Source organism: Perca fluviatilis, chromosome 12 (assembly GCF_010015445.1).
Source record: "Perca fluviatilis chromosome 12, GENO_Pfluv_1.0, whole genome shotgun sequence".
Lineage (NCBI taxonomy): Eukaryota > Metazoa > Chordata > Actinopteri > Perciformes > Percidae > Perca > Perca fluviatilis.
In genome coordinates, this window is record NC_053123.1 from 31,430,652 (window position 1) to 31,458,140 (window position 27,489).

At 43.8% G+C, this 27,489-nt stretch overlaps 1 protein-coding gene across 1 annotated transcript in view; it reads left to right on the plus strand.

The window, feature by feature from the left end:
* The window catches only part of caska (calcium/calmodulin-dependent serine protein kinase a), a 217,587-nt gene that overhangs the window by 166,013 nt on the left and 24,085 nt on the right, over positions 1–27,489 (plus strand). Inside the window, exons 13-20 of the mRNA XM_039817259.1 lie at positions 629–706; positions 7,990–8,070; positions 14,067–14,255; positions 15,995–16,073; positions 17,415–17,500; positions 17,813–17,881; positions 22,879–22,950; positions 24,444–24,479. Coding sequence (XP_039673193.1) covers positions 629–706; positions 7,990–8,070; positions 14,067–14,255; positions 15,995–16,073; positions 17,415–17,500; positions 17,813–17,881; positions 22,879–22,950; positions 24,444–24,479 — 690 coding nt within the window. The remainder of the gene's footprint in view (positions 1–628; positions 707–7,989; positions 8,071–14,066; positions 14,256–15,994; positions 16,074–17,414; positions 17,501–17,812; positions 17,882–22,878; positions 22,951–24,443; positions 24,480–27,489) is intronic.

Here is a 27,489-nt window from a genome sequence, read left to right on the forward strand (position 1 = left end):
AATCACACAACACCACAGCAAATCTTACAACACAACAGCAAATCACACAACAGCAAATCACACAACACAACAGCAAATCGCACAACACAACAGCAAATCACACAACAGCAAATCACACAACACAACAGCAAATCGCACAACACAACAGCCAATGTTTTGTGGGATTTGCAGCCAAAACAATCGCCTCAGTTAATCTCCACCATCATCTCCTCCACATTCCTGCGAATCTGGCTTATCAGCCTTCTACACATGTCACGTATTAGTATTAGTATTTATCTGCTCACTACTCAAAAGACACTAAACTGATATCCTAACACTAGACTATAAACGCTGTGGTTTGTGGCATTGGTTTCTGAAACATACCTGCCCCTATACAAATACAAATTCAATTAATAGATCAAGTATTTCTTCATCTCTTGTTAGTGTAGAAACCCATCTTTACATTTTACAGAGGCTTAAATGCATCAATAATCATGGAAAAACAATGTGTCGGTATCACAACAGTGCAGCCGTGATCGGCTTTATCTCATCCGATAAAAACGTGTTGATCGGTCATTGATCGCGTTGACCTCACTGATCGATTGATTGATTGATTAACTGTTTAACGGATGTTTATCTTTTGTTTCAGCTCTACGATAAGATCAACACCAAGTCGTCTCCACAGATCAGGAGCCCCCCCAGTGATGCCGTGCAGAGAGCCAAAGAGGTGAACAAACACACACACACACACACACACACACACACACACACACATGATCTCCCACTAACCACTACACACACATCAGCTTTAACGCGAGCATATGTGCACTCTGTTGTTTGTCCTGTTCTTCTCTGTGTGATGCGTGTGGTGATGAATTTAACACGCTGTGTAGATGACAGATTCTCTAGCCGCTGGCTTTTCTCTTTAAGCTCATACTTGTGTCAGTGTCGGGCTGCATTAATCCCTCCAGCCTCTCGCTCACTAAAGCTCTGTCTCGTCACTGCTGCGGAGCATTCTGCTCACCTCTCTGTTCACGGGAAACGAGCTGCTCTCAGAGGGACGTCTGGGCGGGGCACAACTGGCTGTGTCTCGGGTCTCCTCAGCAAAATTGGAAATACTTGGGGAGAATTTTAAAAGAGATACTTCAGATCTTTCATTTTTTATTTTTTTTTATTTTTTATTGCAGGACCAAAGACAAAACCTTACCAGACCAGCAAAAATCAAACAACACAAATAAGAAACATTAACAGAGCAGCAAAAATGTAACAAACTAAATATGTTTATTTTTAAAGCAGTCTATGTATGTATGTTATTGTGTGACTTTGGTGTTGTAAAGGGCTAGGAACCATCAAAACTAACAAACTAACCAATCGAGGCAGTGGTAGACCAGTGTAGTTTTCTTTTCAGTTTCAAATAACCTAAAAAAAATAAATCCCTGAGAATCTGGATGTTTACATTAAACGTTGAAAACAATACATTTCATCTGCACTTATGTTGAAACACTGTCCTCCTTCAACCATGCAGAGTATTACGGCAGCACTAGTCTAATAAACCTCACTCGCATGCGCTCAGATTCTGCCCAATCAGACGATGCCTAACGCTGAGGGCTCTCTGTCTGATTGGCCAGAGAGTTAACAGCATGGCACATACCAGACAAAATATTGCTACTATATTTAAAGTGCAATAACACAGTCTTACGCGATGTGTTTATCGTACAAGTTGACAGCGCCACAATAAAAAAACAAAAAAAACTAGTGCTGTCAGTTAAACACGTTAACGGTGTTAACACAAATCGATTATAACGGCGTCAAATTTTTTTTGCGCGAGATTAACGTTCTTTTTGGCCTAGCAAACTTTGTAGTTCTTTTTAACATGCTGTTGCAACAACTAGTAATGTTAGAAAAACTACAACACCACACCGGATCTAGCTAGACAGGAAACACAACAACAGGCACGCCACACACACTGGTTTGGGCTGGCGAGCCGGCCAAAGAGTAGCAGGCTAACGTTACGTTTTGAGTGGATAGCGAGCGCGAGACGCCGAAAAGGTTCCATCGACAAGACCAAAGTGAAGTGTGTGTTTTGTCATCGTGAACTGAGCTATCATCGCAGCACGTCCAGTCTGAAATACATATTCATGTTGAAAAACCTCATAAAGTGAAATGTTCATGCCATGGGACCTTTTAAGTAAAGGATCTGAAGACTACTTCCACCGCTGTGTACCTCAGATATGTACTTTAAGGCTTGAGTATTTAGTTACATTTCCCCACTGATTACATCGATGTCTTTGGAGTTAAACTAGAGCACTTGGAGGCGGCGACACGAACATTTAAACTCCACGAAACAGGAGGACAGACGGTCCAAGCCTTCCTGCAGTTTGGTTTACAGCTCCGCTGAAATCATATGGACTCCAAAAATAAATAAATAAAGAGCGAGAGAGATTGAACTATTCAATTATTTATGTTGAGTTAAGTCCTCTGCAAGCTTCCTCACAAACTTCCGTGACCTCATGAGGTCCCCCCCCCCCCGAGACTCAGGCTCATTGTCGGAGCAGCAGCCCACCGGCCTGTTTAATAAAGATCTCCCGCTTCTGGGTCTGACCATGCTCATTTTACACACACACACACACACACCCCAACAGTGTGTTTGCAGACTATTAGTCTGGTTTTTGCTTTCTTCACAGAGAGTTGCATTATGGTCTCCAGGGTCAGACCCCCGGCGATGATTAATTCACAAACACACAGTTAGTTTGGGTTCATGTGTTTACCCCTCAGCCTAACACTCGCTGGAACATGGTGCTTAACAAGGAGAGTGAAAGAAGTGTGTGAGGGCAAAACGTGTGTGTGTGTGATTGTGTGTGTGCAGCTACACAAATTGCTGCCATATTTGCGTTGTGTGCTTTGTTGAGAGGAGCAATTAAAAAGCCCGAGCAGTTAGGGAGTGGGTGAGGGCTGGCGTCTTAAATCCCAGCGCTGTTAAGACGGAGAAAGCCATTTAAGGGGAGCGGAGCTCTGTTTTATGTGGTTTTTGTTCGTGTCAAAGAGACCTGGCTAATTAACACAGCTCTGGTTGCCTGTGTCCGAGAAGTCTGCTTATATCATTACGGAGTCTGGTTCGCATTTTCATACTTAAATTAGTTTTAGATGCAGCCAAAGTTCTGGATGGAGCCACAACAGATGCCACATTGCCTGTGTGGGTGTGAAACTATGAAAAAATCTTCTGTCTTTTATTAGTTTTCTGACAGACATGTCAGCATTACACACACACTAAACTCTGCTTTTAACCAGACTTTTTAAAGCATCTCAGAGTTGACGGTAGTTTGTCCTGGCCAGACTAAGGCTACGTTCAGAATGCAGGCAATCTTTGTTTCTCAAATGTCTGCATATTCTGTTATATGCAGACATGCAGTCTGTTATTTGCAAGTGATCAGCTCAGATGTATGTGTCCAGACATCACCACCCTACCTGTATATGTTGCTGTAGTAACGACGTAGGCGTCAGTGTAGTCTATATCCACGACCTTCCACTTCTGGGATTGCTCAGGTGCCGCCGGAAATTCCACCTGATGTCCGTCATTTCGGCTGGATGTCCCGTCCACTTCCTCTGTCTCTGTATTGGGGTTCTAACCTCCGGCGGATTTGTGAGGACTATGGTTAACTGCTCCTCCGATCTCTGCAGGGTAAATCCAGACTAGCTAGCTAGACTATCTGTCCAATCTGAGTTTCCTGTCGCACGACTAAAACTACTTTTGATCGTACGCACGTTCCACCAAAAAACAAGTTCCTTTCCGAGGCTATTTAGCAGAGGCACCGTGGCTCCGTCCGGAGCTTAGCGCCGCCCAAGAATTTGCAGCTCCATTGTTTATCTCGTAGCGAACTGCTATCACTAGTTTGGGAGCGTGCCTATGTTCCCACAGCCCAATGTTCCCACATTTGTAAGAATTTTTTTTTTTCACTGAAAATTAGGCCCTATGTTCCCACATTTCTAAGATTATATTTTTTTAAATTAGGCCCTATGTTCCCACATTTCATTTTTCATAAATTTGTATCAGATTTTATCACCCTAACCCATTTTAATATTAAGAAAAATCTTAGAAATGTGGGAACATAGAGCCTAATTTTAAGAAGAAGCTTAGAAATGTGGGAACATAGGGCCTAATTTTAAGAAGAAGCTTAGAAATGTGGGAACATAGGGCCTAATTTTAAGAAGAAGCTTAGAAATGTGGGAACATAGGGCCTAATTTTAAGAAGAATCTTAGAAATGTGGGAACATAGGGCCTAATTTTAAGAAGAATCTTAGAAATGTGGGAACATAGGGCTGTGGGAACATAGGGCCTAATATTAAGAAATATCTGAGAAATGTGGGAACATAGGGCCTAATATTAAGAAGAATCTTAGAAATGTGGGAACATAGGGCCTAATTTTAAGAAGAATCTTAGAAATGCTGGAACATAGGGCTGTGGGAACATAGGGCCTAATATTAAGAAGAATCTTAGAAATGTGGGAACATAGGGCCTAATTTTAAGAAAAATCTTAGAAATGTGGGAACATAGGGCTGTGGGACCATTGGGCTGACCCCACTAGTTTGATGGGGTTAGGGTTTGAATCATCACACACGCCCATGGGCGTACAGTTTGACCTCAAATGAACTCATCATTTAATCTTGGTTGTTCCTTCATGGACGACCCCTCCCCCCTCCTCCTCCTCCTCCTGCTTTACTTCTGTCTCTACTGATTCACTGGCTGACACTGAAACGCTTTGAACCAATCAGACTGCAGCTTCCAGCGGACTCTTGATAAGGTTCTTCAAACTTCACCAAAGCTTTGTTCCGACTGCACTAATCCCTCACTTCTTTACCTCCAAACTTATCAGCCGGATAAGTTCTGTCAGCTCATCTTTCTCGGGAGTGAGGCTACCTGCTTTGGCTGTAGATACTAATCTCATAAACTCCCAGCGCCTTCACATTCACACAGGCCGACTATCGTCTCTGAACGGGACGGTCAGCAGCTTGTTTAACCTTCTTCCTGTGTCTTCCTCCACTTAAGAGCTCCTCCCAAGACGAAGCAAGTGGCGCTTTGAAACATCTGGAATATGTAAGCCCTCAACACAGCACCACGGTGCCACGTTCACCATGTTTATATGCAACGAGTAGAGCAGGAGGCAGAACTGGAGGTGGTTTTGGACTGAGGGGGAGTGAAGATGTGGATAATATCCAAGTGTTTCTTTATTAAAGGAACACGCAGACTTATTGTGACTTTGTCTTATTCCCCGTGTCTCCCAGAGTTAGATAAGTCCATACATACCCTTCTCATCTCTGTGTGTGTCCTAACTCTGTCTGACGCACCCACCCCTAGCCTAGCTTAGCACAGATCCTGGAGGTAACCGGCTCCATCTAGCCTACTGCTCCCAATAAGTGACCAAATAGCACCAACATGTTACTGTTTACATGTTGTGATTTGTATAGTCACAGCGTGTACATATAACAAGGTCACATGACACACAGCCATCTTCTAACCGTATACATACTGGGAACTATATTCTCAGAAAGGCGAAGCACTGCTACTTCTGCTACTTGGGCGGAGTGATATTACTCCAACTCAGAGCGAACTCCAGGCGAACTCTCTGCTCCTCACCACGGGACTTCTCAGGTGCTGCGAGCAAATCACTCCGCCCACGTAGCAGAAGTGGCAGTGCTTTGCCTTCTGAGAATATAGTTCCCAGTATGTATATGGTTAGAAGATGGCTGTGTGTCATGTGACCTTGTTATTGTTACATGAGATGAGAAGGGTATGTATGGACTTATCTAACTCTGGGAGATACGGTGAATAAGCCCCAATAAGTCGCTGTGTTCCTTTTAAGATAAACAAACATTAATGTATTTACAATAATTCATACAGAGAACATCTGGCATTTGAAATACTCAACAGAATCAGCAATACAACAGGGTAATGGAGGGCGGACTTAAACAAGGACATTTCAGAAAACGATTGGAAGAAAACTTGCGAAGGATCTCAGAAACAAACCCCAAACTCTAATTTAAAGCTACTCCAATATATAATTGGCTGATGCAGACACACAACTGTTATATTAAATAAATACAACAGTAATATACCTGACCTTTTTTATATGCAATGAGGATAAAGGAACATATTTATGGACTGTAATTGCAATAAAAAAAGAAAGAAATAACATTGTTAAAAAAAAAGAAAAAGAAAAGGAAAAGTCCTGGATTTGGTAAAGTCCTTTTCGGAAAAGCTGTGGAATTTTGTTGTGTTTAACGAAATTAAAGCTTCAGTGCATAACTTTTTGATATTAATGAACGTCAGTTACATTCAAGCCGTTGCCTAATGAGTTGCTACAAAGCTAATTAAGACTATCGGCTCCACACGACTCTCTCTGGATCTCTCAGTGTGACTATGTTCAGAAGATTGTGGCGTCTGGTGACTTTCCCGCGCAGAAACTGGATCGAAGATAACGACTTCTTCTAGAGAGTCCAAGAGTCCATCATGTTTTTATAATCCTCCGTGTCCTCCTTGGCTACTAGCAGAAGTGTGGAAGGGGGAGTTGTATCATGTGGACACGCCGACAGATTTGTTGTCATTACTTAAAATTCCTCACGGGGGCGACAGAAACTACGCACTAGAGCGTTAATCGTTAGAGTAATCTTCTGTGGATAACCTATCTAACGTAGTCTCACTTTGCCAGCTCGGTCTCCTCCTGCGCTGTGGAGTAAGGTCTGGCTACACCACAGATGCATTCTGGGATAGGAGAAAAAAATGCTCTGGGTTGTCTTTGGTGGCGCTAAAGTCCGGACGCAGCGACGGTGGCTCTGCTAAATAGTCTCAGGAAGGAACTTGTTCTGGTGGAACATTTGCACCTCGCAGAAGAAAACGCCACATCCAATATTAAATAAAGTGAACTGTTGACACAGCACACTAACGTGAGCTATTTAAATCAGCTGATACATGGTTAAACCTCATTAGGTCTTACCGGTGTATCTCCGTGTGTACTTCGTCCACAGCAATCCCACCAATCGGTCCCAAAACGTCCCAGTTAGAGAGGAAACGCCCTAAACATATTCTTCGTAAATCTTTACAATCATTCACTGAAATACGTCTAGAATCACGATAAATCAAAATAGCAATACAAATCCAAAAAGCATACCGTCTCAGCCCTTCAATTTGTTGTATCTTAGCAGAATATTGAAAGCAGCAGAAATGCTGACCTGAGTGCTCTTTAATATCTGTGTATTTACCACTAGTAATATCGTTATGGCTATATTCAACAACGTTGTCGCATATTTTCCTCATATCGTGCAGCCCTAGCACACACCACTTCTGATTAACAGGCATACTTAGAAAGAATGTGCATCAAAGACACACACACACACACACACACACACACACACACACACACACACACGGTCCAATATTAACTGTCCATCAGCCAAATGGTTAGTGAATGTTTAAATTTTACCAGCCACTCAATACATTACCATTGTTTTTTTTGGCTGGTGAGTGAAGCAAATCTAGCAGCCACATACATATTTTACCAGAAGACAGACACACACACACACACACACACACACACACACACCCTCAGAGGCCTCAGCTCACCTCTACAATGCCACATTCACCAGTCAGGCGCAACATAACTGCAGCTGACATCCAGTCCTGTCAGAAGGGGGGGGGTGGGGGCAGAGCCTTCACCCCCCCCACCCCTCATAGCGGTGTCCAGAGTCGGTCTCCCATAGGCTGTGGAGTGTAGGGGCGGGGTCAGGGGGGCTGCGAGGTTGTTTGGTCGCTCTGGACAGCCTGTCTGAGGGGCAGCAGGTACAGCAGGGTGCAGAGGTACCTGTGTGTGTGTGTGTGTGTGTGTGTGTGTGTGTGTGTGTGTGTGTGTGTGTGTGTGTGTGTGTGTGTGTGTGTGTGTTGTGCGCGATTTTAGAAGAACTATTGCGGCTTAAAAGCAAACTGTTGTGAAGCTTTTTTCCCCCTCTCTACACCTTCAGGTACTGGAAGAGATCTCCTGCTACCCAGAAAACCACGAAGCTAAGGAACTCAGACGGATACTGACCCAGCCTCATTTCATGGTGAGTCCAAAAAGAAAACACACACACGTCCGTCATGCCTCTCAGACGGGTTCAGGTCGTGGAGGCCTCTTAACTAAACAGACGTAAGCTAGACGAACCACGCCTGAATCCCTGTATCTCTGTTGGACAGACTCTGCAGGCCTTTATTATGTCATTTAGCTCTACGTGACGTTAGAAAGAGCTTCAAAAAGAGAGACACAGGTGTGAGTCAGGCTTTTCAGCTTTATTTTCTACATCGGATTAACTGGGTTGAGTAATTTTTCAAACTTCTCTGATGTCAGCTTCTTAAATGTGAATATTTTCTAGTCTCTTCTCTCCTCTGGGACAGTAAACTGAATATCTTTGAGTTGTGGACAAAACGAGACATGTGAGGACGTCATCTCGGGCTTTTTGGGGAAACTGATCCACATTTTTCACCATTTTCTGACATTTTAGAGACCAAACAGCTAACCCATTAAGTCAGAAAGTAATCAACAGATTAATCAGCGATGAAAATGATCATTTGTTGAGTTGAAGTGGTTTCATCTTAACACAAAGAAATTATAATTTGGCAAACAGAATGTTTTGACCTTTGAAAGTATCTGTGAAAACACTTAAAACAACATTTAACCCTTGTGTTGTCTTCCCCCATTGACCATGCAACTTGTTGTCCTACCGGGTCAAAATCTGTTTGTTTGTTTTTTTACACGATTTTTGTCACTTTGTTTTTAACGTTTTTTTCAACGTTTAGAATAAATACCACTCACACCAACTTAGTACCACTATAGTTTTGCACTTATTTTGTAAAGTCATGATCAGTAGCCTCATGTACATGAGATTGTATATCTATTTTTTGAGTAAAAACAAAGCTCAAATCATGAATTATTTCTTTGAGTTGGATAATCACAGACTGGTTAATGTCAAACTTTAGTCAGGATACTGTTTTGAAACCATTCAAATGCTATAAAATGTAATAAAACATCCATTATTGAAGGTAGGGAACTGATCATTCATTTTACTTGTGAAGAGCAACGTATGGACCCATCTGTGTTATGTTTGGGCAATCCGGTTGTAAGAAACCCATATTTCTGATATACAAACTTTGAAAGCGGGTCAAACTTTGACCCGAGGACAACAGGACCGTTAACAGAAATGTCTGCCGTGTGTTTGAGCTGTCTGAGGATCTGAGCAGCACAAGGGTTAATCCAGTCAAGGGAAAGTCACAGTAGGGCTGTCAGCAGCCTCTGCTGCTAATCCTATCACATTAATGCGTCTGATTTTGCCCTCTGATCAGTGGCTGGCTCCATATCAGACAGACAGACCAACGGAGCGGGGCGACACAGGGGGAGGGCAGACATAAATCAGACGCAGACACGAGGAAGAGAAGAGTGCATCAAAATGAAATGATAAGGAGTGAGAAAAGATCAGTAATCAAGACGAATGGGAGGGAGAGAGGGAGGAGGGGAGGTGTGGATGGAGGTCAGTAAGGCGTAGTGTGATGCGATGGGCCGTGTCGGGTCAGAGGCCGGGCTCCCTCGTAGCGCTACGACAGCGTGAACGGACCGAGGGAGGGAGGCAGGGAGGGAGGGAGGGAGGAGGCACCGTCCACATTCCAACGAGTTCAAGTGAGAGTTCAAATTTGTTTATTAGGATAAACCCCTTGGGATGTATCATGTCGTTTTCGAGGGGGGTCTCAAACTATGTTCAATTTAATTTTCAATTCAATTTTATTTATAGTATCAAATCATAACAAGAGTTATCTTGAGACACTTTACAGATAGAGTAGGTCTAGACCACACTCTATAATATACAAAGACCCAACAATTCCAGTAATTATTAGTAATATATATATCACAATTATCACACAACAGAGTGATAGGAAAAATAGAAGTACAAATAGGAATACAGTTATCAATATGACAACGTACATACAGATAAAAAAAAAAACACATGCATAAATTCATCAAAACATTACAACCACTAGGTGGCCAACATGGCCACTAATAAAAACGGAGTCGATGACCAACCACTTAGTGTGAATAGGTATATGAATTTGTATTGATATTAATACCATTTTCAAGACTGCTTAACGATCCAATTCTTTATCGATACCATGATCGACAACAAGACTAAATCGACAAAATTAACCCTCCTGTTGTCCTCGGGTCCAATCAGTTTTCTGTTGCACGACTAAAACTACTTTTGAACGTACACGTTCCACCAAAACAAAAACCTCCTTCCAGAGGCTATTTTGCAGAGGCGCCCTGGCTCCGTCCGGAGCTTAGCACCGCCCCAAGACGATTGTGATTGGTTTAAAGAAATGCCAATAAACCAGAGCACGTTTTTCTCCCATCCCGGAACGATGAATGGACTAACCGGACCTTCCTCCGCAACGCCGCGGTGGAGGACGGTCCTGCAAAGCGACACTAGTTTTTATGCATCTGTGACTGCCTGTTTCGGCTGCTTCACTTGTTAGCATGTATGTCTATTTTCTAGTGTTTTACCATGTGTCATTTCTAAAAGCCTAACCAGGGACAAGGATTGCAAATTAGCCTACATACAATGCATCGGTTGCACTTTAGATGTAACACAGCCTATACGTATTGTCCCACGCATTTTTGGCGTGCTGATAACTGTCTATGTCCCGTTCATTGTCTCAAAGTGTCGTCATGCACATGCGCCGATTCAGCTACCGATGAGAATACCAGCGTTAATCGGCGCTGCTTGTGGCGGCTGGAGGAGGGTGTTTTTGCGAACACCTCTGATGTCAATATACATCTTCTGCTTGTTATTGAAGTCCACAACCGTGTTGATGACTGCTCATAAGAAATACGTCTTTTCAGAGAACTCGACCGGGGCGTCAGATAATCTTAAAATCTCCCCCTTGTTCCTTTCTCGCTCTGCGTTTCTTATCTCTTGCATTTTTATTTTATCTTTTCATGCGCTGATTCTTTTTTCCTTCCTGCTTTCTCGCATTGACTCGAGCACACCCACACGGTACGGGAGGATTAGTTAACCCGTTAACCCTGGCCTCATTAATGGCACAGTCACACACATACACACACACACACACACACACACCCTTAACTTCCTCTGTGTCATGGAACATGAAGTTTCTTTTGTGTGTGATGTAGTTTGACATGGAAGTTAGAGACGCTGCCACTGCCTTCATGTGTCTGCCTCGCTGATCTGCTCTCCTTTCTCAGCTGTGTGTGTGTGTGTGTGTGTGCTTGTTTAACTATATTCGTGGGGTCCAAAAACCAGAAGTCCAGTGGGGTCCCGACAGCTTTGTGGGGCCAAAAGTTTAAAGGGCTGTTTGAGGGTTAAGACTTGGTTGTAGGATTAGGGTTAGAATTAGGTTATGGTTAGGGTGAGAGTAAGGGTTAAGGTTAGGCATTTAGTGGTGATGGTTAAGGTTAGGGTAAGGGTTAAGGTTAGGCATTTAGTTGTGATGGTTAAGGTTAGGGTAAGGGTTAAGGTTAGGCATTTAGTGGTGATGGTTAATGTTAGGGTAAGGGTTAAGGTTAGGCATTTAGTTGTGATGGTTAATGTTAGGGTAAGGGTTAAGGTTAGGCATTTAGTTGTGATGGTTAAAGGTTAGGGTAAGGGTTAAGGTTAGGCATTTAGTTGTGATGGTTAAGGTTAGGGTAAGGGTTAAGGTTAGACATTTAGTTCTGATGGTAAGGGTTAAGGTTAGGCATTTAGTTGTGATGGTTAAGGTTAGGGTAAGGGGCTAGGGAATGCATTATGTCAATGACGGGTCCCCACAAAGATAGTGCCACAACCCGGTGTGTGTGTATGTGTGTTTGTGTGTGTCTGTTTGTGCTTGTGCGAGCATGCACTGAGGAAACTCCGTGACAGGTTTCCTCTTTGTTGAGGTTTGATTGCTGTCTTCTGAAGTTCAGGCAGGTTTGTTAAAGTGCCACTCAGGGGCTTCTGCGGCTGTCAGCGGAGTGGAGTTGAACTCTCTTTGGGCGGCTCTGCAGCTACACAACACATGCTGCGTTAACTCAAACTGACGGAGGGGCCGACGCACCGAAGGCACCTGAGGACAAGGGGGAATACCTGAAGCTAGGGCAGAGTAGAGTCAGACAGTCACGATGGAAGCCCCTTCCTGCTTGTTATAGCCGTCTCTCCCAGGAGAGCCACTGTCCTCTACCTCGAGTTAGAGAGTCAACAGTCTTTTTGGGCTTCAGGATTCCACTCACTCGAAACACAAAAATCACTATTTTTCTGACTTTTTTTTCTCGTTAATTTCCTAATTTAATCTCGCAGTATTACCCCAATAGTAGTCTTGCTTTGCCAGACGCCAGACCTTCCTCCACAGCGCTGCGGAGGGAGGGTCTGGCTAGTCCACAGAGCATTCTGGGATAGGAGAAAAACATGCTCTGGTTTATCGGCATTTCTTTTAAACCAATCACCCCGGACACTCCCTGTTCACCACCCTCCCCTCAGGCAGACTGAGAACCCCCAGCACACGCACAAATAGACTCTGGGAACAGCTTCTTCCGAAATCATACACACATACAAACATAAAAACATACACACATTGGCCCCTCAGTGCAATCAGACTCTATATTATAACTGCTGTGTTTACTGTTTTTTTAGCTATCTATTGAGAAAATGGAATGAATGTGTGTGTGTGTGTGTATGTATATATATATGTGTGTGTGTGTGTGTGTGTGTGTGTGTGTGTGTGTGTGTGTGTGTGTGTGTGTGTGTGTGTGTGTGTGTGTGTGTGTCGATACTTCAGAGGCAGTTCGGTCGGCGTCTAAAAAAGAATTGAATTCGGTACCCAGCCCTATCGAATGGCCACCCGTGTTTTTCGTGAGAGAATCGAATTGGGACAAAAGCATATCGTCCCAGCCCTGTTTGTTTCTTTGTTTATTTTTATTAACCTTTATTTTACCAGGAAATAATCCCACTGAGATTCAGAATCTCTTTTTCAAGGGGAGTCCTGGACGAGACAGCAGTATAATAGTTCCATATTAAAATATACAGTGAAAAAACAGACAGTTGGCAGTTTAACATCATCTCAACATCATCACCAGCAGCGCTCAGTAACAGCAGCTGTGCATTTAGTACTCTAATATTCCTTTATCCTAATTTTAAACTGTGTCATTGTTGGTAGGTAGTCTAATTTAAGATGATTCTGCAATTTATACCAGGATGAGGGTGCAAAAACTTTAAAGGCACTTTCACTGAAGACAGTTCGCATTCAGGGGGTCAAACTCATTTTCACTAGGGGCCACACTGAAAAAATAGAATCACACCAAGGGCCAGATATGGAGAGTTTATTGACGTGCTTTTGTTACTGCATGTCACTTTTTAACATTTTGGTAGCTTTTTTTCCTCATTTTTGTTGTTTTTGTTCCGACTTTTTTGTGGCTTTCTCAGACATTTGTCACTTTTTTGTAAATTTGTTGCTTTTTCTGACATTTTTGTACGCTTTTTGTCGATGTGAAACAACCTGTTTCACAGCCTGAATATGAAAACTCTCTCTCTGCTTCTTCTGGGGGAATTTCTGAGTCTCAGAGTTGGCAAATATGTCATATTTTGCTTTGAATGTCAGGTAATTGCAGTTTAAAAAACACACTGCTGTGTTTTTGGTTTGGCGCACAACTAGGGGGGCCAAAACGTATTGTGAACCCAAATTGATATACAGACCGGTTCTAAATCTACAAGGGGCCGGATTTGGCCCACGGGCCTTGAGTTTGACACATGTGTCATACATGATTGGCCCATATGATGGAAGAGTACATTTCCTGGTGGTGACTTTAGGAGTCAGGAGAGAACAGAAGTAAGGAGGCAGTTTACACAGTATGGCCTTAAAAAGAAATATATACCAATGCTCCAACCAACGCTCTCAGCGATGAGTACGAAAACTAGATTTAGTTACAAATCTTAGTGGTGTGGTGTGCTGAGTCCAGCATTTTCAGAGGAGATTGATTTTCATGCATGTATAAAATATCAGCATCATCCAGCCCGGGCCCCTCTGACTCTGTTTGTGTCCGCAGGCATTGCTGCAGGCCCATGACGTGGTGGCCCACGAGGTTTACAGCGACGAGGCTCTGCGGGTGACGCCCCCCCCCACCTCGCCCTACCTGAACGGAGAGTCGCCCGAGAGCGCCAACGGAGACATGGACCTGGAGAACGTCACCAGGGTGCGCCTGGTCCAGTTCCAGAAGAACACCGATGAGCCAATGGTGCGCAGCTTTCAACATGTTTTTAACTGCACTCCCTCACACTCTTTTAACTCTTTTAACGATTCCGATTCCGGTTCTTTCTTTAGATTCCGGTTCTTATCGATTCTCTATTCCGATTCTCTGAGGGGTGGAGTTGAAACGGGTCACATGCAGAGCCGGCTGCTTAGGGCCCCGTGGCTACCAGAGGGCCCCCAAGAGCGCTTGAAATGTCTCACAATTGAGCTTATAACAGAGCCGGTCTATTTAAAGATGAAGTGTTGCTGCTAATTGGTCCCACATTCGTCTTTAAATGCTTATTTATTACATTATGAGTGCTTAAACTAATATTTACAATACACACGTTGGTTTAGTGCCAAGTACAGTGGCAAAACGTTACAATGTGGAAAGTCCCCAAACCAAATCCTGCTTCGGGCCCCCAAAAGTCTAGGGCCGTCCCTGGTCACATGCCTATTTTCACAAATAAGAAGAATGAATTGATTGATTGATTCAATGGTGGTTTGCAGTTTTTCAGCTTTTTCAGCGTAAAATAAAGCCAGACTAGAGCGCTGCTTACTGTGCTCGAAGGCTGCAGCACAACAAGCACCTGGCCGCTACGGAAACCTAAACTTGCGCATGTTAAATAGGGAAGCAATGATCGGATATGAAACCAAATCCTCCAAACGACTCCAATAAAGAACCGATTCCCGGTAGGAATCGGTTCTCGATGCCCAACCCTGCTCACTCTCGGGCCACGATCGCACTCGGGGTCTTTTTTGACAAGAAAAAGTTGACTAGGGCACTTCTGTAGTAAAAAAAAAAAGAAAAAAGCTGGCAGCGTTTTGGTTCCAAAAAAGCAGCCGAGAGCATCTTTTGTTGCTATAACAACAGCTTCTGCCACAGTATCCTAGAGCGCTATGCGAGATGAAACACAGCAGTCGAGTGCCAGAGCGAGTTCCCTGAACAGGAAGTACTCAGTCCTACCATATCACTCGCTTTGCTCCGACACTAGCACGGCTCTATCTATTAGGGGTGGGGGGAAAAATCGATAAAGCATAGTATCGCGATATTTTTCGTGGCAATACTGTATCGATACACAGATGCCAAGTATGGATCTTTTATAACATATGTGTTGGTCAGTTTGTCTGCTTGACGATCCCATTTTGTAGCAATATAATTGAAGTGAGATGAACAAACAGAGAAATGTATCTTTTTAGATAAAACAGATGTTGACAAAATTGTCCTTTTGGGGACATCATTTCAAATTGGACAAAGTTGGAAAAAATGTAATACCTTGCAATATATCGCAGAACATATGTTTAAAATCGCAATAATATCGTATCGTGACCTAAGTATCGGGATGATATCGTATCGTGAGGCCTCTGGTGATTCCCACCCCTACTATTTATCGGCACCCTCTCCATTTTTTCGCGTTGTTATGGAAACGACAGGTCTCGGTGCTCCACCTGTCGCTGGTCAGCTGTCCAAAAAAAGCACTTAACTAGGGGTGTGGGTTTTATTTATTTTGGGGAGGGTTTTTACCAGAAAAATTTAACTTTTTTTCAACTTCAAGAAGACAGCAGCAATGGCGTTTAAAAAAAAAAAAAAGCGCTCACCACTTTTTTGAAAACGCTGTTTATTCCATAGGTATATGATGTAAAACAGACGCTGGCAGCTTAAAAAAAAGAAAAAGTGTGAAGATTGCCGTACTGTACTCCTGTAACTTCCTGTTGAGACCTTATACGTCCTGTGTCATGGTGCAGGGCATCACGCTGAAGATGAACGAGTCAAACCACTGCATCGTAGCGAGGATAATGCACGGCGGGATGATCCACAGACAAGGTACGCTCTCACAACTCCCAGTTATTCTAACTTCATATAGGGTGTGGGTATTTCTGTTGTCATTTGACACTATACATTGAATTGAATTGAAAAAGTATGGGCATTTCAGATGCACAGCTATTCCCGTTTGTCACGTTTTCTGGTTTAAATTAGGGGGTCAGCCTGCACACTCTTAAGCCTTTTGGGCCAAAATGACCCTTGCCTTGTTTTTGAGGCATGTGTTATCATTTTAGCAAAACACTGGGGAATAACTCTTGACACATGGCAATAAGATATGTTAGCACGTGTTAGCATTTTTCCAAAACACTGACATGAACCCAGACATAGGACTGTAGCAGCCTACAAGCTCATTTTAAAAAACATTTTTTATGATTAACATTTTTTGTGTGTGTCTGTGTGTGTATGTCTGTGTGTGTCTGTATGTGTGTGTGTGTGTGTCTCTATATATGTGTGTGTGTGTGTCTCTGTGTGTAGTGTTAATTTTGTCACCTATTTTTTATTTAGTCTTAGTCTTGTGCCAAAAATTTTTGTTAGTCAAGTTTTAGTCGACTAAAAGTCTCGTAATTTTATAAAAAAGCAAAGGGTGGCTACTTTGAGATATCTAAAATATAAGACATGTTTTCAGTTATTTCACACTTTTTTGTTAAGTGCATAATTCCATATGTGTTCATTCATAGTTTTGATGCCTTCAGTGAGAATCTACAATGTAAATAGTTATGAAAATAAAGAAACACATTGAATGGGAAGGTGTGTCCAAACTTTTGGCCTGTACTGTGTGTGTGTGTGTGTGTGTGTGTGTGTGTGTGTGTGTGTGTGTGTGTGTGTGTGTGTGTGTGTGTTTATGCATTTATAAGAAAACAAAAACTAAACAAAGACAACACAAAACATACAATTCACAATTCAATTCAGGACGTTAGCTTATCTTCCGTGTCGGTACTCCTGCCTGCTTCTCCAAACTGGGGGGCGTGCCGACCGCCGTCTACTGCAGCTAACACACGGACTCAGGAGAAGTAGCTCAGACAGCCACACTTCATCCCTTTAAACAGGAGACCAAAACACAGGGGGGGGGCTGCCAGACATTTCAGCAGCTGACTTGTCTCTCCTCTTGTGTTTGAAGGCAACATTTGCTCTACTGTTTTATCGTGACAGGTAGCATCCTGTTAATTAGGTCCCAGTCGATTTATCGGCTGGTAATTGGAAAGCCGCCTCGATTACAACTGCTGCGGTTGTGTTGGGGGGAGGGGGGGGAGCAACAGAGGGTCATGAAATACAGTGAAGCTGTTTAATGAGGAGAAAGGTTTAATTCTCCTCTTTCTTCTTTCCTTTCTCCTTTCCTTTCAGGAACGTTGCACGTAGGAGACGAGATCAGGGAGATCAACAGCATCAGCGTGGCCAACCAGACTGTTGAGCAGCTGCAGAAGATGCTGGTGTGTGTGTGTGTGTGTGTGTGTGTGTGTGTGTGTGTGTGTGTGTGTGTGTGTGTGTGTGTGTGTGTGTGTGTGTGTGTGTGTGTGTGTGTGTGTGTGTGTGTGTGTGTGTGTGTGCGCGCGCCTAATCTCTACTGTGTTCAGCAAAATGTTAAACATGCAGACCAATGGAAACTCATAATATCTGTGTGTGTGTCTGTGTGTGTGTGTGTGTGTGTGTGTGTGTGTGTGTGTGTGTGTGTGTGTTTGTGTGTGTCTGTGTCTGTGCGTGTGTGTGTGTGTGTGTCTGTGCGTGTGTGTGTGTCTCCACAGAGGGAGATGCGAGGCAGCATCACCTTCAAAATAGTGCCAAGTTACCGGACGCAGGGCTCCTCGTGTGAGGTAACATCTCCTCCTCTTCCTCCTCTCTTCTCTGCTGACTGTGAGCTCCTGTTCTGGTTACTAACTGCTGGCCTGGTTACTGAGCGTGTGTGTGTGTGTATGTAACCCAAGTCCGTTGTGTGTATGGGGTGGGTGTGTGTGTATGTATGCGTTTTGCTGTGTTTTGCTCGGGCTGGGTCAGATATTCAGCACACCAATTTCCCAACCAAGATACCGGAACCATCCCTCGCCTCCTCTGATCGTCTGATTCAGGAATGAGCCGCGCCTCTCTGTGTGATCCCGTCCTGTTACGCACACAATCACACACTTCAGGGGTGGACAAAATAACAGAAACACTTTACAGTTCAATTTCTATACAGTTAATACAAGTCTTTCTCGTTATTTTGTCCTCCCACACACCACTAACTTGGCACACAGCGAGACAAAGGTGCACATGGTTTACACCAAGGACCCCTCACCTACAGTGTAATTTAAGAAAAGCTCATGGTCCACCATATTGCCACAACCATCCCCCAATGTCCCCAAAAAGCCACTGATCCATCTTGTCAGTTGAAAAACGGTCGGCTTCATTGCTGAAGTCCGACCACACAGAAAAAAGCAGCCAATTCAAATAATAATGTTTGAATGTACACACGAGTTGATTTAATATTTAAAACAACTCGTATCTGCTCCTCACTGTTAGGCTTCGGAGTCGCTGGCATGAATTTTAATATTAAACAATGATATTGTCCACGGACCACTCTTTGAGGAATACTGGTTTACACAAACTCAACAAAATAATAATATGCTTCAAGCCCAGCAGACACGTGAAGTTATCAACTAGCTGGTGAACATAGCGGAGCATTAAAGGGTAACTACCGTTTTTTTTTTCAACCTGTGTTTGTTTCTAAGTGACTGATGGGAACAACAGTCTTTGACGTTGGTCCAGTATCGCTGCAGTCGGCAGCGGAGAAACAAGCTACAATGTAAGATAATAGGGCAACTGTCCAGCTTGTATTTACCTTCACAAAAGGGCTCGTTTTGCCCGCGGATTTGATGCGACTTTTACATCAATCTACATTTGTCCCAATTATGCTCCGGTGGGAGTTAGCACTAGACACAGACAGTAACATTAAAAACTTGACTAGGCCTACAAAATGGAGAACAGTGATGGAGCAAGTCAGTGGAGGGAGAGTGAGGTGTTAGACCTAGTTAGCATATGCTCATTAATGTTACGGCTGCCATTACACAAACCTTTTGAAATAAAAGCGAAAATGCTGACTTCCTCCATAACCTCCCTAACTTTAGTGCGACAGCGTGCTGCGTCTGATGTCATTTGTTATTGTTCTTTTGCGCATGCGGTTCAGTTCGAAACCTCAATCGGTTCACACTGGAATCTGATATATAGGCCACATTTTAAAAGGTCATATATGCCAAATAAAAAAAAAACTGATCTGAGCAAAAAAATCCGAATTAAGCATTAAGACTTGCGTAGCCTAAAAGGACGGAGCTCTGCAGCCGAGGCTCCAGGAAATCCGAAGCTTCCCTGCCCTTTGTCCCGGACTCTGGAGCAGCTAGAAGGGCAGAAAGGAAACTTAACTAATGTACTCTGGCACCCGGCCATGGAAAACCTTGTAGTTAGTAGGATTATTTTTGAAATGCATTGATTTTGGAAAAACCAGAGCAAAAGATTCTAAAATTGAGACGATATGGTTATTGTGGTTTTCTTTATTTAGGCTGAAACTCGGTGAACCGCTCGGACGCCGCCGCTGTTGCACACCACGGCTTCTTATTTTTGGAAAGTCATACACACAAACCACAGCAATTTGCAATTTTCAGCTGAAGACATAAACCGAGTACATAACTCCATGATAAGACTTTTGAATTAGGACTTCATACACAAAGGTCATTTGTCAATTCATTTTTGAATTACGAACTCGTTTAGAAGCTCTCTCTCTCTACTCATCGTTTATGGTCTGCTTATAATTTAGATTTCCGTGTTTCTAAATGTATGCTGAGACTATATTTAATTTTCCATCTCATCTTCTCCATTTACTAGAGCCGTCCTCCACTAAAGAAATTCTTAGTCGACTAACACATGTACAGTTTTGTTGATTTAATCGACAGATCTTTAAAACGTAAAACGCAGAAATGTTTACCAGAGATGTGCTCATACATTTCTGACTCATCGACTTAAGAGGCGGCAGCCCTTTTATTTTCACAGTAAAACCTAAAAGGATACAGTCTTTACATTTGAGTTTATCTCTTAAATCATTCCATAAAACCATTAAAGGTTAATTTAATCCTGACTTCCCGCAGCAGCAGCACGGCGGCTGTGAGAGCGAGCACAGACCCAGTAAATCCCTGAGCTGTGACAGTCTGGGAAAGCGATGACCTCATGCTCTCTCAGATGAGCATCTAGCGGGAGTCTGCCGCCCCCCTGTGGTCATGTGACGACGTGCAGGGCAGCTGATTGGGTCGCCCATGTCTTGTTGACGCATTTCATTACGTCAGCGCTGTGCTGGCTCTCTGTTGTGTTCTACAAATGGACCGTTTCATCGCCTCTGGTCGCTGCCCTGGCGCACGCGTGTGTGTGTGTGTGTGTGTGTGAATGTGTGAGTGAGTGCATGTGTGTGTGTGAGAGAGAGAGAGAGAGAGAGAGAGAGAGAGTGCGTGCATGAGGAAAGTAAGGCACCCAAAGGTGACTTTTATCAGTTTGTGCATTTGTGTGTAGCTGAAGACCCCTAAAGTGACATTTAAATGATTTGTCCCCAATCGAAAGGTTTATAATTCTTTAGGAACAAAAGTAGTTTAAAACTCATTTTAACTAGTGGTTTTTATAATCTGGACAGTCCCGGTAATATATTCCACCTACCAGCATCTCTCTAAACCAGGGGTGTCAAACTCAACTTCCCAAAGGGCCACACTGGAAAATAAGAATCACATCAAGGGCCGGACATGTAGAGGTTATTGATAGGCTTTGATTTAATCGAAAAAGTAAAATATATTTGACTGTATTATTGCATGTGTCATATTAGTCTTCTCACTTACAGTTTGGTCGACATAAAGTCCTAAAGAAGTCAGGAAAAAGTTCCTCAGCCACCATAGAAAAGAAGCGCCCAAAAAAAAACATCTAAAAGTGACAAAAATGTTGGAAAAAGTGGCAAAAACATCCAGAAATAATTAAAGCAATGTCGACCAAAAGTGACAAAAACTAGGTGGGTCAAAATGTATTGTGAACCTAAATTGATATGCGGGCCGGATCATAATCTGCAAGGGGCCGGATTTGGCCCGCGGGCCTCGAGTTTGACACACGTGCTCTAAACCGTTCAGAAAGGGGTGGTCTCTAAGAGGGGTTGTGGAGATATGCATCACAAAAATGCGTGTGTGTGTGTGTGTGTGAGTGAGTGAGTGAGTGAGTGTGTGTGTGTGAGAGAGTCTGTGTGTGTGTGTGTGTGTGTGTGTGTGTGTGTGTGTGTGTGTGTGGGTGGGTAGGTAGAGTGTGTTTGTGAGAGTCTGTGTGTGTGTGAGTGGAGTGAGTGTGTGTGTGTGAGAAGTCTGTGTGTGTGTGTGTGTGTGTGTGTGTGTGTGTGTGTGTGTGTGTGTGTGTGTGTGTGTGTGTGTAGGTATGAGTGTGTGTGTGTGAAGGGGAGTCTGTGTGTGTGTGTGTGTGTGTGTGTGTGTGTGTGTGTGTGTAGTGAGGTGAGTGTGTGTGTGTGTGAGAGTCTGTGTGCGTGTGTGTGTGTGTGTGTGTGTGAGTGAGGTGAGTAGGGATTGTGAAGGGAGTCTGTGTGTGTGTGCGTGTGTGTGTGTGTGAGTGAGTGAGTGGGGTGTGTTTGTAGAGGAGTCTGTGTGTGGGTGTGGATGTGTGTGTGTGTGTGTGTGAGTGAGTGAGTGTGTGTGTGAGAGAGTCTGTGTGTGTGTGTGCGTGTGTGTGTGTGTGGAGTGAGTGAGTGGAGTGTGTTTGTAGAGAGAGTCTGTGTGTGGTGTGTGGGTGTGGATGTGTGTGTGTGTGTGTGTGTGGGTGGAAGTGTGTGTGTGTGTGTGTGTAGAGAGAGTCTGTGTGTGTGTGTGTGTGTGTGTGTGTAGATAATGTGTGTGTAGAGGTCTGTGTGTGAAGAGGTTTGGGTGTGTGTGAGAGGTCTGTTATTGAGAGAGGGTGTGGGTGTGTGTGAGTGGATATGTGTGTAGAAGAGTCTGTGTGTGAGAAGTGTGTGGGTGTGTGTGTGTGAGGTGAATGTGTGTGTAGAAGGAGTCTGTGTGTGAGAGAGTGTGTGGGTGTGTGTGAGTGAATATGTGTGTGTAAGAGGAGTCTGTGTGTGAGAGTGTGTGGGTGTGGGTGTGTGTGAGTGAATGTGTGTGTAGAAGTCTGTGTGTGAGAGAGAGGTGTGGGTGTGTGTGAGTGAATGTGTGTGTAGAGAGGGTTGTGGAGTGAGAAGTGTGTGGGTGTGGGTGTGTGTGAGTGAATGTGTGTGTAGAGGGGAGTCTGTGTGAGAGTCTGTGTGTGAAGAGTGTGTGTGGGTGTGTGTGAGAGAGTCTGTGTGTGAGAGAGTGTGTGGGTGTGTGGGTGTGTGTGAGTGAATGTGTGTGTGAGAGAGTCTGTGTGTGAGAGAGTGTGTGGGTGTGTGTGAGTGAATGTGTGTGTGAGAGAGTCTGTGTGTGAGAGAGGGTGTGGGTGTGTGTGAGTGAATGTGTGTGTGAGAGAGTCTGTGTGTGAGAGAGGGTGTGGGTGTGTGAGTGTGTGTGTGAGAGAGTCTGTGTGTGAGAGAGGGTGTGGGTGTGTGTGAGTGAATGTGTGTGTGAGAGAGTCTGTGTGTGAGAGAGTCTGTGTGTGAGAGAGGGTGTGGGTGTGTGTGAGAGAGTCTGTGTGTGAGAGAGGGTGTGGGTGTGTGTGAGTGAATGTGTGTGTGTGAGTGTGTGTGGGTGTGTGGGTGTGGGTGTGGGTGTGTGTGTGTGAGTGTGTGTGGGTGTGTGGGTGTGGGTGTGTGGCTGCTGCTGACCTGTGTGTCTTATTTCAGAAAGAGTCCCCCAACACCTCCACCAGGCAGTCTCCTGCCAACGGCCACTCCAGCATTAACAGTTCTATCTTGGTAAGGACCCCCCCGTCCCGTCACGAGAGCACCCACAGCTGATTTCTCTTCCTCCCCCCCACCCCCCCCCCACCCCAGTTGCGTCTCATTTTGTCACGTTAATGTATATTATGTCTATGCGTCAGTTGATCCGTTGCACATCCGGATTGTGTTTATTTCAGTTTAATGTTTTTTTTATTTGCTGTAGTAGAACGAGCAGTAGGCTCACACCGTCCCGTACCGAACCGAGGACCTCCAGAGTCGACCACGTGTCCCTCCCCCCTTGTGTTCGTGTGTTTGAGCCAAAGCCGTGTCCGATATCTCAGTTATCAAATTGGTGTGCCTCATAACGCCTGCTGCGTGCTGAGCCTCATTGCTGACACTACCCGCCCTACAGGGGACGCGCTCCGGTGTGTCCCCGAAAAACCTGAGCGGGTTCTGCAGTTCCCTTTTTGTTTGTCCCACCGAGGCTCCAGACACACACGCACACACACTGTGCTGGTGGTGCTGATGCTGCTTTGCTTGCTCTTTGCTTGCTAGAGTTGCTCCACAAATGACGACGGATGACAATTACTCTGACGATCTCTCTCTTTTTTTTTTTTTTTTTCTTCTTTTTCCCTACGGAAGATTATTGCTGCCATGTCTGAAATAGCAAAAACATATCTGCATCACGTTATTATGTGAAAGATTTACTGTAATAACAGCTTTTTCACGTTTTAACTAGATGTTTTTTTTACATTGTAAGAAGATATTTTCATGTTTAAACAAAATATTTGTACTTTTTAAGGAGATATTTCATGTTTAATCATGTTTAAACAAGACATTTTCATTTTTAAACAAGATATGTTTATGTTTTAACAAGAAATTTTCATTTTTAAACAAGATATTTTATGTTTAAAAAAAAATATTTGTACTTTTTAAGAAGATATTTCATGTTTAAACAAGAATTTTTCATGTTTAAATAAGAAATGTTCATGTTTTAACAAGATATTTTCAATTTTAAACAAAATATTTGTACTTTTTACGAAGATATTTCATGTTTAAACAAGACATTTTCATTTTTAAACAAGATATGTTTGTTTTAACAAGAAATTTTCATTTTTAAACAAGATATTTTGATGTTTTAACAATATATTTTCTTACAACACACGCTTATTACAACACACAATCTTATCAAGTTGTAACAAGACATTTTTCTTGTTATTACAATACACTATTTATCACCTTATAACGTGAAAAGTTTCACATTATAACAAATAAAATCCTGTTTTTATGTGAAACTTTTCCCACTATAACGTGGTACTGATACGTTTTTCTTTTTTGGGCGTAGCAGCAATACACCTCCTTACTTTTCCACTTCTTGTCTTTTTATTTTTTTTTGCAAGAGCAGAAGCTAGATTGCCGATGAATGTGCATGCATGGTTTCAGATCTCAAAAGGACGTGACTGTTTTGAAGTGTGATGTTTAATGTTGCCTAACCGTGTCTCTCTGTCGCCGACGGTTTGCCTCCCCAGGACCTGCCGTCCACCATTCAGCCCAAGGGTCGCCAGGTGAATAACACTCTCTCTCACTCACCTGTAACCTCCTTACACAGCGCTTGCACCCCTCCCTTTTTATCAGGGTTTCTGCAGGTTTCACCAAGTCAAATTTAAGACCTTTTTTAAGACCATAATGAATGAAATTTAAGACCAACATCACGACAGTCAGATGTCAGAGCCCCGAGTTCCTTATTTGCATATAGGACTGGTGTCTAGATTGGCTGCATGCTGCAGTTCCTTCAAAACAAAAGCACCAACGGGTATTTAAAGTGTCTTAAATAAAGATACTTACGTCATAGTTCAGATCTTTTGTATTGAAGCAGGGATCTGTGTAAGCGTACGCTATATTTAGAATATTTTCACGACCAATGCATCACGCATGTCTCATTTGTAGTCGTAATACAGTGGATCGTATTTGCATTAGCGACAGAAAGAACTACAACACCACAGAATATATAAATGAAATGATTCTAGAGCGCTGCGGGAACATTTCAGTAAGCATTAGGACCTGTGTAGAATTATTTAAGACCTAGAACACAATCCTTCAGCGAATTTAAGACTTTTTAAGGCCTAAAATATTGATTTTAAAATGTTAGACTTTTTTTTAAGACCCTGTGGAAACCCTGTTTATACACAAGTGTGTGTCTCGATTTCTCCCTAACCTTCTTTTCTGCTTCACAAAACTCATCAGTCTGATTTAGGTTCATTTAGCAGATAGTTGTTTTGTTTAGAGTGGCCGCTGACTTTCACTCAGGACATGCATGGTCCAGGTCTGACCTCGTTCTAAACTCTTAAAGAAGAAATAGTGGAGTCTAACGCTAACATTTATATCGCTACGTTTTGGTTTTTAAGCAGAGTTTTGAGCCAAAAGCGGTCTCGGTGCACACGCATACCGGGCATTAACAGGAGGCAGCGTGGAGACTCGGCCTGTTGCTGGTAGTTGCCATGGTAACATTAGTAGCTTTAGTCTCTTGCGGCCGTTGAGACTGCAACACAACCCCGCAGATTACCAACCAAAACGGGTCAGAAGTGTTTCCAAATGTCTCCGGTTTAAGGGCTCGGAAACACCAGAGCAGGGGGAATGAGAGGGGGAAACACCAGAGCGAGTGGGAAACACACCAGAGCGGGGGAGATGAGAGGGAAACACCAGAGCAGGGGGAGTGGAGAGGAGGGAAACACCAGAGCAGGGGGAATGAGGGAGGGAAACCCCAGGCAGGGGGAATGAGAGGGAGCGCAGAGCAGGGGGAATGAGAGGGGAAATGCCAGAGCAGGGGGAATGGGAGGGGGAACCGCAGGGGATGGGGAGGCAGAGGGAGATGGGGAGGAGCACCAGAGCAGGAGAGAGGGAGGGGGAGGAAACACCAAGGCAGGGGAGATGGGGAGGAAACACCAGAGCAGGGGGGAATGGGGAGGGGAAACACCAGAGCAGGGGGGAATGGGAGGGAGAAAACGCACGGAGCAGGGGGAATGAGAGGGGAAATGCCAGAGCAGGGGGAATGAAGGGAGGCGCGAGACAGGGGGAATGAGAGGGGAAAGCCAGAGCAGGGGGAATGAGAGGGGAAGCCAAGGCAGGGGGAATGAGGAGGGGGGAAACAACGAGAGCAGGGGGAATGAGGGGGAAACACACCAGAGCAGAGTGGGGAGGGGAAACACACCAGAGCAGGGGGAATGAGGAGGGGAAACACCAGAGCAGGGGGAATGGGGAGGGGAACACACCAGAGCAGGGGGAATGAGAGGGGAAACACCAGAGCAGGGGAATGAGGAGCAAGCAGGGGGAAAGGAGGGGAAACACCAGAGCAGGGGGGAATGAGGAGGGGGAAAACACCAGAGCAGGGGGAATGAGGAGGGGAAACGCCATGGAGCAGGGGGGAATGAGAGGGGAAATGCCAGAGCAGGGGGAATGAGGAGGGGAAACGCTGGAGCAGGGGGAATATGAGAGGGAAATGCCAGGCAGGAGTTGAAAACAAACGTGAAAAAAGAATGTAAATCTAGCCTGGGTCTACTACAAGATGCGTAACATTTAAATTCTTTAATACACACACAAAAAAGGTTGCAGCTGTTCAGCTGTTGGCGAATCAGAGAGAGGAGCAGACAGGATGCATCTGGAGGGTGTTTTGGGGAATTTTATGTGATTGTTTTGGAGAACATAATGCTTCCCATTCAAATGCAAGAGGGTATTATTGCATGTGTGTGTGTGTGTGTGTGTGTGTGTGTGTGTGTGTGTGTGTGTGTGTGTGTGTGTGTGTGTGTGTGTGTGTGTGTGTGTGTGCCCAGCTGGTAAAGGAAGCAAAAGATACAGACCAGTTGCACACATACATCTTCATGATCAGGGCTTTAAATTAACTTTTGTGCTCACCAGCCAACATGGCTAGTACATTTTTACCAGCCAATCAGCTTTTCCACTAGCCAAGTTTTTTTTCCCAGGGAAAATAAAGCAGATAATGAGTGCTGCTGAATACATTTAAGCATCCATATTTCTTGATGTGTTTGGGTTGATGGTTGGTTGATAAAATATAAACATTTACATTTAATTTACTCTTGAAAAATATCTCATCATCGCATTCCCCAACTAGCTTTACTACTTCATTTCAGCTCCTCTGGTTTGTTTTGCGCAGTTCCGTTAGTTTCCAAGCCAAACACGCACCAAACCGCCTACGTTTCCTGCCTGAAAACAGACCAGTCTGTAAACACTGACTTGTCAGATCGTTTCTCTGTAATTTAAACAGACGCTTCGCTTCATTCGTCACCGGCCGAACTGCCAATCACAGAAGGCTTGTATCATGTGGACGCGCCGACAGTTTTGTTGTCATTACTTAGAATTCCTCATGGGGGCGGCGGAAACTACGCACTATAGCTTTAACTTAAATTGTTTGGTTCATGAAATCAGAAAAAAAATAGTTAAAAAACTTCTACGGTCATATCTTCAGATTGCTTTTTTTTTTGTCTGCCACCAGTCCAAAACTTAAAGATATTTAATTAACGATTTAAAACGGAGACGAGCAGCAAATACTCACATTTTAGA